This window comes from Platalea leucorodia (assembly GCF_965183815.1).
Source record: "Platalea leucorodia genome assembly, chromosome: 7".
Lineage (NCBI taxonomy): Eukaryota > Metazoa > Chordata > Aves > Pelecaniformes > Threskiornithidae > Platalea > Platalea leucorodia.
The window spans coordinates 24,580,943-24,594,226 of record NC_138829.1 but is presented as its reverse complement, the minus strand read 5'-3'; the positions used below and the strand labels follow the sequence as shown (position 1 = coordinate 24,594,226).

The 13,284-nt window shown below is 39.5% G+C and overlaps 1 protein-coding gene across 5 annotated transcripts in view; it reads left to right on the top strand.

The window, feature by feature from the left end:
- The window catches only part of NRXN3 (neurexin 3), a gene marked incomplete at both ends in the record, with an annotated part of 985,035 nt that overhangs the window by 424,565 nt on the left and 547,186 nt on the right, over positions 1-13,284 (top strand). For all 5 annotated transcript variants that reach the window (XM_082316881.1, XM_082316885.1, XM_082316884.1 and 2 more), the window contains one exon: positions 11,432-11,551. In XM_082316881.1, coding sequence (XP_082173007.1) covers positions 11,432-11,551 — 120 coding nt within the window. The remainder of the gene's footprint in view (positions 1-11,431; positions 11,552-13,284) is intronic.

Sequence of the window (13,284 nt, the reverse complement as noted above, 5' to 3'; positions counted from 1 at the left end):
GCTCAACAGCCTATGGGCTGTGGTTGGAAATTTTTATACAGCTCCCGAGTTTAAGTAATACAGGCTATTTCCATTTCTATGTCAGACATACACAGCTTGAGAGAAAAGATGTCTGCACTGTAGTGTGTATGAAAGAGTTGGAGGATGGAGGAAGTTGTTCCAGGTGACCTTCTTTCCCTCCTTGAAAGTAAACCAATTTAAACTTTGGATCAGCTCCTCCTTGATTCTAGACTTCTAAAATAAATTGTTTTTGCTAGGAACTTCGTTCCTGGTCTTACTCCTAGATGAATGAATCAGTTTATTCCATCCACAAAAGTCAAGACTGAGTGACTTACTGCTTTTTCCTCACTGGTCCTGGAAGAAGTTAAGCAGATGTCCAACCTTTTGTGGAGTTTAAAGACATTGCCCTAAATATTAATGAGTACTTCCTGCATTTGGGGTGTTTTTTTTACCTCTTTATTAATTTGCCATATGTTCTCCTGTATTTTCCTTTCCTTTATTTGGACATCCTTATGCTGCTTACCATGGGCACTAGAGCTATCTGAAATTCAGTTGCATGTTCTAAATACTCACATTCACCCCATCCTGCCCCCAGACAAATAAACCGAACAGCCGTGGTTAAAGAACAATGTATTTCTTCTACAAGGCAGTTTTCTACGCGCTTTAGAGATGTGGCTTCTTCCTCTCCTCTTCACCTTTCCTCACCTGTTCCACTGATAACAGCTTTTCACAAAAGACAGTGATTATTATTAAACTGGCTGACACAGTTCCAGATGTTTTGGGACTTTTTTTTGTCCTAATTTAATCTTGTTCCAGATCCTGCAGTAAGTCATAATCTTAGGCTACTTTCTATGAAATAGTATAGTTAACCTTTGGAATTCACTGGTGTGTGAAAAGTATGAATGACACATACAGGCTGGATAAACAGAAATGCATTTTGCATACTAAGCAGTATGTGGAAAAAAGAAAATCTAATCTCATGCTTAAAATCTCACAGCAGGATAATGTCAGAAAGGATTTTACCCTTCATCTGCTCAGTAGTGAAACTTAAAATCTGGTGGTACTTCACTTTTCGTGGAATCAAAGGTTGTCCGTTGAGGAGAGGAGCGTTAATTTACTCCATGATGGTTTGACAGCTCTCCTGTTCTTTATGCTTTTGTATTCTGTTGTCACAGTGCTACTGGAATTATGGAACAAATACAAGCTTTGCCCCAGAAGATGAGGAGCAGGACAGTTAGGAAAAGTGCTTTTTTGTTACACAGAAATTACTTTGTTAGAATACGTGTTGAAGAAGATGCGTGGACAAATGCATCCTCCTCTTCTTTCCAAACCTTCCCCCTTTCTTATGCATTTTGTTTAAAGAACTCTGGGGGTTTTATGTCTCTATGTAGTAGAGCAGTTCCAGAAGTGTGAAGAAAAATCTGATTAGCTCAAAAGGAAAGGTAATTGCCATCTTGAGTCATTCGTGGTCTGTAAAACAATAGCAAAGATTCAAAATGTTAAAATTCATAGGAACAACAGGAAATGGCATCTGTACATGCCAGTTCTAATTTATTGGGTTGTAAATGTAAAATGAGACAATGGCAGAAAGGGTGAGCTACCAATCTCTCTTCAATATCAGCTGTGATATTAGAACTTTTTAAGAACAGAAGGTTATAAAGGTGAGTATGCATTTCTTAAATACCCATCTTTTGAGAAATGAGGTCAGTGATTTGGTGTTTTGTTGTTCCCATTGTGCTGTATAATAGAAATATGTAACCTTCAGCGGCAGGGGATTCAGGAATTGCTGCTTGTACTCCCGTTTTGTCCTCTGCTTTTTCCATGCTAAAAGAGAAAACTTAGAATCAAGGTATAACACATCAAAAAATCTATGTGGCTTCCTTGTGAACTGGACTCCATTTAAAAAAAAAAAAATAAAAAATATATATATATCCTGTGCCTAAATGGAAGAGCATCAGTGGCATTGTTTTGTTTTGCTTTTCTGTGCTCTGCAATTTGAAGAAGGTGTACTTGGATCTTCAGTTAGTCAGACTTGGTAGATTTATGATTCTCTTTTGCCATGTGGACTATGATTTGACCACAGATAACAAGATCATTTCCACCTAGGTGAAAGCATGAGCTTGTACTACTGTAATTTCTGTTGATTGCTCTGATGAGATTGATAAAGATTATATGAGTCTAAAGCCTGAGCTGTCTCTTTGCCTGTTGATGCAAGTTTTCTTAAGGATGTGTTGAAATCTATGAGCAGGCAACAGCTTGTGTAGGGGGCAAGGTTTTACTGTCACTTTATATTCAGTGTCAAGTTCAGTTCTTGGGATAAACAGAGGTTGTCGTCTTCCAGAGTTAGCAGTCCCCTATGGCTTTCTGGCAATAAATTCACTTTGGACAAAAAGCCTGGGCAATCTGCGCTTTTATGAGAGACAGAAGATTTAAATTCAGATCCACAGCCTGGATGTAGAAACAAAGGAAAAATATTCTTGACTAATGTGCTGAAAGTCAAATAGATTTTTCTACTTAAATGGATTCTAAGTATTTCTCAAATGAGACAAAATCTCTCTTAAATTATTGGTAAATGCTGAGAGATGGGTGTTAAGAATGTGATATTTTTTCCTTTTCTTTCTACTATCTGTAAATTCTGTGACTTTGTGTGTATGTGAATGAAATGCATTTCCTCTTTCTTGTATGTGGTTTTGTTATCTATTGCTTCGTTGGGTTAAGGTAGCCATGTCCCTCTGTGTCCTTGTTGCCATTCCTGTTTGTATTGATTATGCACATTGGCTGTGATGGTTGTAACAATTGCTTTTATTTATTTAAAGTGATGTGACCCTTGTTTATCTGCCTTTATACTAACCTGTTGTTTATGTTTTTTGCTTTTTTTTTGTTTGTTTTTGTTTGTTTGTTTTTTATTTTTTGCTAACAAAGTTGAGTTGACCAAAGCTGACCTGCAAGGTAGAGAAGGTTCTTCTTCCCCGTTACTGGTTTGAACTGAAAGATGCTTTTATGTAACATTTGGTGCCTTTTACTGGATGCAGTCACACCTCTGAGACAGGAACAGAATGACAAACCCCAGCCCTTCTGCAGGGGATATCTGGGTTGAAGAAGGACATGGCAAACAATGGAGGTGTTTTTCTTGGCCTGGGAGGTTTGACTGTATCAATCTCTGAATATCCATAAGAGCACAGGTTGATTTCCTGAAATGCGTAATGATTGTTCAGGCAAATAGCTGCTGTGTATAGAGGCATAGAAGACCCTCAGAGCTTTACAAAACAAAAAGCTGACTACAAATTCCCTTAGTAGTTAGATGGCATTTTACAAGCAATAATTGATCAAACATGTGAGTGGTCATGCCTGAGCCTTTTGTACCTGCTAATTTTTGTACCTCTCATAGGTCTTTTTTAGAACCTTTTACTGGATAGTCTCTGATTTTTTTACAAAGTGGAAAGGGCTCTTTCACAATGTTGATACTCACGTGAAATTCTTACTGACATCTTTTATTACTATTGCCTGCTAAGTAAAAAGGGGTCAATCAATGATGTTTGAGGTTGCCAAAAGGTTGAGGACTATGTGGATGGTGTGAAAATACTAAAGCTACTCAAGTGAAAGCCATTAAAGAGACTTAGAGTAGCTTCAGTAGAAAAGGGGAGAAAAATTGGGAGAAAACAAGGAAGATGGCTCAAAGAGGAGAGGCCAGGTAGTAATAGAGAACATGCCACTTGAAATACAGAGAGATGATGGGGTAAAAAGTGCTGACAGAAAACCAGTTTGATGAAGGCTAATTCTTAGGAGACATATAATGAAGGAAGGATTAATGGTACAATTACACACAAATACCCTATTTCGCTGGGACATAAGTGAGGAAAGCTGCTTATTAGAAATTAATAAGACTTTGATACTAGTATAACAGGAGAGAGATTTTGCATTGTGTTGAAAGTCTCTCTCTCTAAACATGATAGTGAAAGTGTACTTCCCAACTCATCTAGAGAGACTGCAATATAGAGTACAAATTAATTTGTTCCTGAATATTGTGGAAGTTTAAGAAAATGCTCCTCCTTTTTCGTGGAAAAGGAGAGAATAGTTTCAGGTATAAGGGGAAGTCAAAGGCATTGAACAATGTGTCTCTGTTTAACAGTCCTGAAAGTCACAGATGGTATCTGTTATGGTATCAGCTTAATCACCTTGAACTTTTGTGTCTAAGCCACAGGTTTAGTCTGAGATTTTGTTGTGGGAGAAAGCATGCAGAATGTTCCTGTTTCACTCTCTGAGATAGAGACGAGACTTCCCAACGTTTTACATATCACTGGAATTCAGTTTTTGTGTCTTTAACCATGTGCTTCATAAACTCCTTTTCTATTCAGCATGTTTAGTGCGAAGACCTAGTGACATTGTTGACCTGATCTAATGCAATAGATAAAATTTTCAAATTAAAATATTTCTGTTCCATATTCCAGGTGTAGGCAGGTAGCAATTACCTTTGCTTCAGAATATCATCTGTGTTTTTAGGTAGAGTTTGGCAATCTATGGCTCAGTAGAAAAGGATAGAAATATATTTGGAGGCACCAAGGAAATTTTAATGGGTAAACAGTTTATCACTGCAGCAGTTGTTATTAGACAGAAGCATATTAGGAGGCACCCTCTTACCCAACAGACAAAGATACTGACGGCCTGAGATAATATTAGCCATTGGATGTATATGAAACATTGAATCTGAAAGATTTGACAGCCTGGAGGTAGGCAGAAGTTAGTATGAAGTATTGTGCTCTATGCATGTGGAGCATCTGACTGGAACCACATTTTGTTGGCATCTCTGGCCTATTCCTAGCTGTAAAAAGTTGAAGTACTCTGTCTTACAGAGGTTAGAGATTTAGAGAGTATTAGGTGCTGCCTCTAGGGGATTTCTGAAGTTTATGTAAATGAAAGTGGTAAAGGATGAGGTTTGAAAGAATAGGAAGGATACGTTGGGACTGACGTGAGGAGAAAAAGCGTCTTGGAAGTACACTAGGCTGTAAATAGCTTTAAGATTAAGGTGTTCTGTGCTATCCATTCAAAATGTGGCAGGGAATTTGGGACTTGCGTTAGACATCAGCAGGTATCGTGTCTCTCTGGCCACAGCTGCTGTTGTTCTCTCTAGTCACTTGTGTGTCCATCAGAAGTCAGAATACATACCTAGGAGTTCCTGCTCGATTTTTGATGTCCATTGAAGTGGGTGCAGCATGGAGAAGAGGTCCAAATGAACAGATGTGTTTGTTGTTTTGATTTTTCCAGAGCCCTCAGAACCTAAAGACTTGTTACAGCTGTGAAGATTAGTCCAGCTCAAGCTCATATTGTTACAGAGGTCTTAACCCTATAGGAATATTTGCCCTTCAGATGGAGACACCTGATCACATTGAAGCCCAAGGGGAAACGTTTGTTTTGACTACCTAATGTGAATTATTGGCTTTTCAGGAAACCAACCTTTGCTAAATAGGTTTGGCTATTTCAGAATAGGCCATGAGGCCTGGTACTTTTGTACTGCTGTGATTTGCAGTGGGGAAGGGTGTTTTTCCAATTGACTGTATTTTTCTTATTCACGTATAGCCCTTTCAGTTTTTCCTTTCTGCTTTTAGTTTCTGTGTCTGAATGTCTGAATACTGTTTACTTTCTCTACTTTATTTGTCTCTCCCTGTCCCTTGTTGCATCTGAGGTCCAGGCATACTCCCTTTTATGCAGTTGGCTTTTAGTTGTATGGTTGGGGTTTTTTTGGTTGGTTTTTTTTTGTTTGTTTGTTGTTGTTCTTCCCTCACCAGCATGTACATGAGCACTTTGCTCAAGACCTTTTAGGTTGCTTAGAGATGGAGAGTGGCATGGTGACAAGAGGGAGGAAGATAGGTATATGCTAGGTTTCATGGAAGGGAAAAAAACCACACCACCTTGTAGATCCATCTTCCGTGGATTGTCATTGCTGCTGACTCCCTTCTCCTGTCGCCTTGAGGTAAATGTGTTTTCCATGAAAGACTTGCATATTTGTTATTTTAACTAGTCCCAGTCCCTGAAATTTTTAGACCAGCCACGTCTTTGGAACAGAAGGACTTGGCATCATAACTGAGGTTAGGTGAATGAAGAGTTCAGGTTCTGTTGAGGCACTGGAATAAACGGCTGTATTTTCAGAGGACTGCAGAATGCTGGCTTTTGAGTTATTTCTGACAATGGATAACTTTAAATATGGAACCTGCCAGATGTCTAACCTTATTTAGGTGTTGAAAGGGATGATGAGTTCTTAACAAAAGCTAGAACTGAGAGAGCTCAAAGAGCTGGCCTTGCAGTTCTTGAAAATCCCTTTTGGGTTTTTGATTCTAGTTTGCTAAGTTAAAGTTACTCTGTGATATTCCTGCTTTCTACCACCTGTGACTCAAAATACAGGATCTAACTTTCTGAATTGTGCACTGAACCTTGATGATACTTTCGTTACGTTTGTGCAAAGCAAGTGTCAATATGCCACCATTGGTATTTGACGGTTACAGCATATGAGATATGGTCTATCTGGTGAAGTGATGGTTCCTTGAGATTCGGTCTCAGTTTTTTGCTCACTTTTTACTCAGAAAAAATAATTTTTTCCAAATTATTCTGAAATCGGGAAACTTAGCTGGATTAACTTCATTTCCTCCTTAACCTGCACTAAAATTGAGTCCTGGAACAGATTTATATTCTGCCTAGTGCATATAGTTTCCAAGACCTAATTCCTCTCTGAGCTGTAGTAGGCCTGCACGTTGAATTAAAAAAAAGCAGACTATCGCTGGTTATGAAAGAGGAGTGCTGACAGAAGCAGATTGTAGATTTATCATAGGTATAAATTGCCCATCATAACATCTGACTGGTAATGGTAGAGATATTTCACTGCTTGATGGCATTTGCAATTTAGGAACTATAGGACAAAAGAAGCGCCTTATTCTGCGAAGACAGTAAAGATGTCTTGCGTGTTACTTTCCTATCTCTTCCTAACCTCTTTGAAGGTAGAAGGAAAAAAGATGGAAGCATTTAGGGAGATGGAGAGTGAAAATGGACCCATGGTACCATTGAACCTTGCCTGTTGCAGATCTTCATCTTACTGGGGAAATAACACAAATGGCAGATTCCTTTCAATAGGAGTGAATTTTCAATGTGTGAAGGAAGGTGTTATGTGCCAGACCAAGAATGGTTTGCTTAGCTTAATGCTTATTGCTATTTATGATCAAAGCACGAGGCAGTTGTGTTATAATCCTGCAGCTGTTGTATAAAGAAACTGATTCCTCGTATAACTCAGAAGAATGATAAACACAATACTGCCTTTTATTCCTAAAGTTCCTTTCTCTGCAAAGAGCTTTCAAATGACGCAGCAGGAATGACTTCTCTTGCCAGTGAAATGCGCCCACCTGTGGGATGAAACATGGCAGTTTTAGTAATGAGCAGCAGTAGAATTCAAATTTTTTTAGTTTTGGGGTAAAGAGAAACCTACCATACAGCTGAAATTGCAGGAAAGAGTTAGGGAGACAAAGTAATTTTTCAGAGCAGACTATGGATAAGAGATCTGGCTACTGTAGTCTTCTAAAGTGATTTTCTTCAAATACTTAGTGGTAAAATTAATAAACAAACCATACATCTAGCTAGGTAACTTGGAAGAAAAGTGTAATACTGGACTCCTTCCCAGGGAGAGAGACCCAACAAGATCCTGCAAGTCCTCAGATAATGAGCTGTTCCAGTAAAAATTAGAGATGCAGAAATAAAGATCAAATGGACATTGTTGAAGTATTCTTCTTTGCCATCTCGTATTCCTAAGGAGCTGCCTCTGTTTGTAGGCTTAGTCTGGACAGGAGGAGACAGAGCAAGTCACGCTTCTGCTAGCGGGGATGCTTTTCTGCACTGGAGACTTCTCCACTTTTATTCTGTATCTACTGCCCACTCACTCTCCACTGTGCGTATGGCATGAAGAAGACAATGCACCAAGCCCAGCTACAGACAGACAACAAAAGCAAGGCCTTTGAACAAAAATGCACTTAATGGAAATAGAAAGTGTTGTCAGGGTGTTGGAAATTTAAGGAGAAAATTAAAGTCAGCATGCGTATTTTATTAATTAAAAGTATAGTGTGATTTATCAGATGTATCTCAGATTATTATGTGAAGACTAGTTCTGGAATTTTGCTTATAAATACTTTGCTGTAAGTGTTGCCAAAGGAATGAGATTAAAAATAGACAGCAGTGGTATTTTAGAACCAATTCTACTGCTGTATATTTAAATTGTTTGTCATCTTCTCTTTCCTTGTTCGTTACCACTAAAGGGCATGTGCGTGGTAACACAATCTTCATGTTTTATAAGCCTTCCTGTGCTTCTGTCACTTTGCTCCCTAATCCAAAATCCTAATCCCCTGTGACATCCCTGTTAGTTGCTCTGAACAAAATTCTGTTGCCACAGATGGAGGATTATGACATCAGGCAATGACTGTAAGCAGCAGGAGTAAATGAACTCTGAGACAAAGATCCTTTTACCATGGAAATGGCCCATAGTACTAAGGAGTGAGGCAAAGCGTAATACCCAGCATCTATGCTGTGCCGTCACAACTGACTCTAAAGACGGCAGATCAGGCTTCGAGCTTCCTTGTGCTATTGTCAGGCTTTCAAAATTCCTTATCAGTGGTTTTTTTTTCCTTTTTTTCTCTGGCTGCTTTGAAAGTACTGTATCCATCTCTACAGTTGGTTTCTGTAAACTACAGTTCAGAAACCACAGTACTGGTCATGAATTCAATTCTTCTGGCTCTCTGGACTCTCTCACTATGAACACCTCAAGCCATAAGTACTAGGCCTCATGCAGTCTTATTCCTTGACTAGAGTACTGGTCCTTTCTCTTCTGGCACCTAGACAAAGGATATCCCCATTAGATGATGCCCATTGTCAAGTCCAGTTACTGATTAAAGTGTTCTCGGAAGAGTGTAGGAAGAGAGGAGAAACGTTGTCATTGAAAACACTGTTCTGCTTTGCTTCTATGTAATGGTGTTTACAGTTGATGCTGTAGCAAGTTTGCAGAGTCACAATTGCTTTCTGTTTTTATTTTTTAAATATATATAACTTGCTTGTTTATATCACTAGGAGTATTGGCATTCATATTTAGGGTTAGAGGGATAGTAAGGTGCAGGAGAGGTATCAGGTCCTTATTCCTTATCCTCAGGTAACTCAGGCATTTTAGACAAAATGACAACTAATATTCCATTTCAGATTGTTAAATGTCATCCCTTCTTTTGCTGGGCCAGAGTAAGTCTGAAGCAAGTGTCAGACTCCAGCCTGATGCATGTGTATCTATATAGTTATATCCATGTCTTTTATAAGTGTAAAGGCAGGAGGGAAACGTGTACATACATGTGCCTACCAGCCCACACTGTAAAGTCTGTCAGCACTGTTGTAATCCTAGAAGTGATCTGTTAACTTCACACTGTGCCAGTGAGACCCCTGGGATTCATACAGCTGCAAATGAGAGTCAGGTGGGTGGGAAGAAGAGGCGGAGGGGAGGAGAAAAGTGTTGAAAAATGCTGCTCAACTTTCTTTCAGTATGGTAACACACAGTTTTCTTGCTGTGACTGCTGCTGCTGCCTCTTTTCAATAGGTGAATTTTCTTTCAGGGATTTTGTTGTCTGCTTTTGTTATCTACACTTATGCTTCTACCTAGAGGTTTTGGGGTTTTGGTTTTGTTTTTTTAACGGTATAACAGATCGTGGAAGAAACTCAGGTGTTTGTTAGTGTTCAGTTAAACTGTCTGCCTACTGATAGTCACGTGTTCGTTCTCATTGCAGGAGAGTTATAAACACAGATAGCTAAAAAGCTACTGAAATTCATTCATTCTGTTCTTGCAGTGGGGAAAGATGATCTAGTGGGAAGAGTAGGAACTCTGCACCAAAGCTATAAGGGTCTGTTCCTGGCTCGATCTTTGAATTGTTGGGAGGATCATGGCGTGACATGGGGCTTCCAGCTAGATGTGGGTTCTACAAAGGCTGGTAAATGTGGAAGTGCCCAGATGTACAATCTGAGTATCAAAGATGCTGTATAACTATGGGATTCAGTGAAATCACTGCGGGTGGTGTCAGATGGAGGTTGAGGGGTTTCATTTTGGGTTAAGACATTTGCAAATGCTGTCTCCACTTTGGTGTGTCCTGTCTCATCTATAAAGTACAGATGGTGGTGCTGATGTGATGAAGAGTAGGATGAGCCTCATGGAATTGCTGTTGCTAAGAAAGACTGTGACAGAAGATGCTGGGATGGGTAGAACAGTTGTTGCTTTATCCTTATGCTATTGTCCTAGACTGGAAGTGGTTAACAAACTGATCTTGGGCAGCCTAGCCAGTTGATCCTCTTACTCTATTATCTACTCTTGCTTTTGTTTCTTCTTTTCCAACAAGTGCAGGGTATAGAATAGTAGGTATGTCAACTATAGTTATACATTTTATTTGAAGTACTGCACAATAGGAGCACCATACCTTTGTCTATAATACTGAAGATGAAATGCTTTCCCAGGAAGTAACTTCTAAACTCATGTTCTTATAATCTGTGGCTTGCAGCTTCACATCTGCTCGCAGGTGATTCAGAATCCAGCTGCCTCCTTGTGGATGACATACTAGCTGTCATTCAGAGTCCCTCTGATCCAAAGATCACTTTTTTGCCTGTTGCTTGGGTTGTGTCTTTGCAAGGTTTATCTGAGTAGGATAGCAACTGTTAGCTCTAAATCACAGCACAATGAAAGGCTGCTCTGTTAGTAGTGGCTGCTTCCTTCTCTGCTTCCCCTAAAGGCTGTGGAAACCAGTCCAGAATAGAGAAGTGTCATGGACTAATGTCATGCCCTTCTGAGGATTTTATTGACATATTTCCAGAGGAACCTATGTAATGGGACTGGTCAGAGTCTGTTTGTTTGGTTGGTTGGTTGTTTTTTTTTCTTAACCTATAAAACAAAGTTGTAGCTGACAGAGGCTTCAAAACTTCAGTTTGAACCCACATGTCAGGGTTCTTTGGGTAGGATGAAGCATTGTTCATGGGCCCATTTCTTAGCCTTCATTTCTGCAAGGGGATCAGACTTCCAGGGAAGCACGACAACCTGGCAGTGTTTGTTATCCTTGCATCACACCGTATTTTACAGTAAATTTCTTTGAGCAAGCATCGAACGTATGAGTTGGGCCTGCCTAAGAGGGAATATGTTGCTGTTCACTCTTCCTCCTTGCTCTGTGTTAGTTTGCTGTTTTGTTGTTGAGTGTACAGTTGTCTTTGTGCTCTTTTTACCTGAGTTTCTGCATGTCCAAGAATGGAAAAGTGTTTGGTTAGTGATTTTTCTCTTCTGCATGAGGATCCTGATAGTAATGGTAACAACGAATTGGAGCTTTTGTGGGCCTGACTAAAATGATTCTCTCAGCTTTGTTTCACCCTTTTCTTGTCATCCCTTCTCCAGGACCGAGCACTACCTGCCAGGAAGATTCCTGTGCAAATCAGGGCATCTGTAATCAGCAATGGGAAGGCTTCACCTGTGATTGCTCCATGACTTCATATTCTGGGAGCCAGTGTAATGACCGTAAGTAGGCTTTTCCATTGGATTGGTGAGCTGTACATTCTGACGTGTGGGAGCACAGAGAACACATGATTAATTTTGCTTTCAATTCAAATACAACTTTCCCAGTGTCAAAACCAAACTTTGTTTCCTGTAGAGTTTCTTTGAAGCATATAGCAGGTTATTTTTTTTTCCTTATTAAAATGAAAATATGCAATTTGGTATGTGGGCTTTGGGGTTTTTGTTTTTTGTTTGTTTTTTTTTTTTCTTTTTCTTTTTATTTTTTCTTCTTTTTAAAAGCTAACTCAACCAGACCAATGATGATAATTGATACTAATGGAATTCCTGGTTTAGAGAAACCAGGAATGACTTGTATATATTGTGTGTAATACTTACATAGGTACAAAATGGGTAGGTTTTGCGTACTCAGTTATGCTTTGAGGTTTTCATTCAAACCTTGGTGACAAAGACATGGAATCCATGTAAAACTGCTGAGCAGTGTTCTAGATTGTCTTCTACTGAATTACTAGTTATATGCTAAGATGAAAAATTGGGTACTGTTTTCTAGAATGTTCAGTTAAAACCAGGTGGTCAATTAAACATACAAGAGTGTTGCGCTTCTTGGCATATTGATTTGCTTCACCTTAAAACACTGGATATTCTTGGCCAGTTACTATTAAGATATCTGATAAAATTGAACAAAACCCTGAATTCTTCCTTTAGGGGGTAGATAATCAGCTTTCAAACATTCCCTCTGCTCATCCTGATATGGCCTTTGCTCCTGCCTGGAGGGAGCAGATCAGTTTAGCTCTGCTCTCTCCCCACTTCTATTATTTAAGGTGACAGTTAGTCCCCTTTTCCCTCCCTGCTCCGAGGCAGGGAACAAAGGAGCACATTATGAATGCTGTAGTAAGCATAACAGTAGGCTTCAATAATTTGGTTCATTGTGTATGTAAATTTTAAAATTGGAAAAGACCCTTGCAGTCCACTCTGACCACCTGCATCTCATAATCTGCTGCTTTTCATTAAGGGTACTTGCAGTAGACTTTAGTGGTACCAGCAAGGTCCATGCAGTATTGGTGCCACAGCACTGTCATATCTGCAACCCTTCCCCTAGAAGTTTGAGATGTGGCTGAATTGATGGCACATAGGACAAGCTGTTTAAAGCATGGTGACAGTCTGTTTCTGCTCAAGGCCAAAAAGCCTGCTTTTCTGAGTCGTTCATAAAATGTGGTGTTATCTGCACTGGTCTCCCGTTTCTCCCAGCATAGTTCTCCCAAACAGATATTGGAAAGGCCTATCAGCATTCATACTTTGACAGAAGCTGCATAAGAAGGGTACTGCAGACACAGATTTATAGGCTGTAATGCCACATCTGGTTTTGGGTTGTTTTGAAATTGAGTATGACTCCTTTGGGTCCAGATGAAACATTTCATGTTGGAGCCACAAGATTTGGCTCTGATTTTCAGCATTTCTGTTTTGGTTTGCTTTTGTCAATTGGACACCCAGTTTCCCATTCTCACACTACTTGTTCAGTCATTCAGTTTAGACTTGCTAAGCATAGCACATTATGAACCTGTTGTGTAGAAGAAGTACTGCTTTGCATCCTGTTGAGCTGCATTTAAGTACATGTCCAGGAAATCTCTGAAGAGATTATTGATACTGTCAGTTTTGTTTCTAATGTGCTGGGCTTCACAGCTTCAGAATGTCGCAGTGCCCTCGTTATGCCGTTGCTAATGACTTAGAGCAGGCTCTGA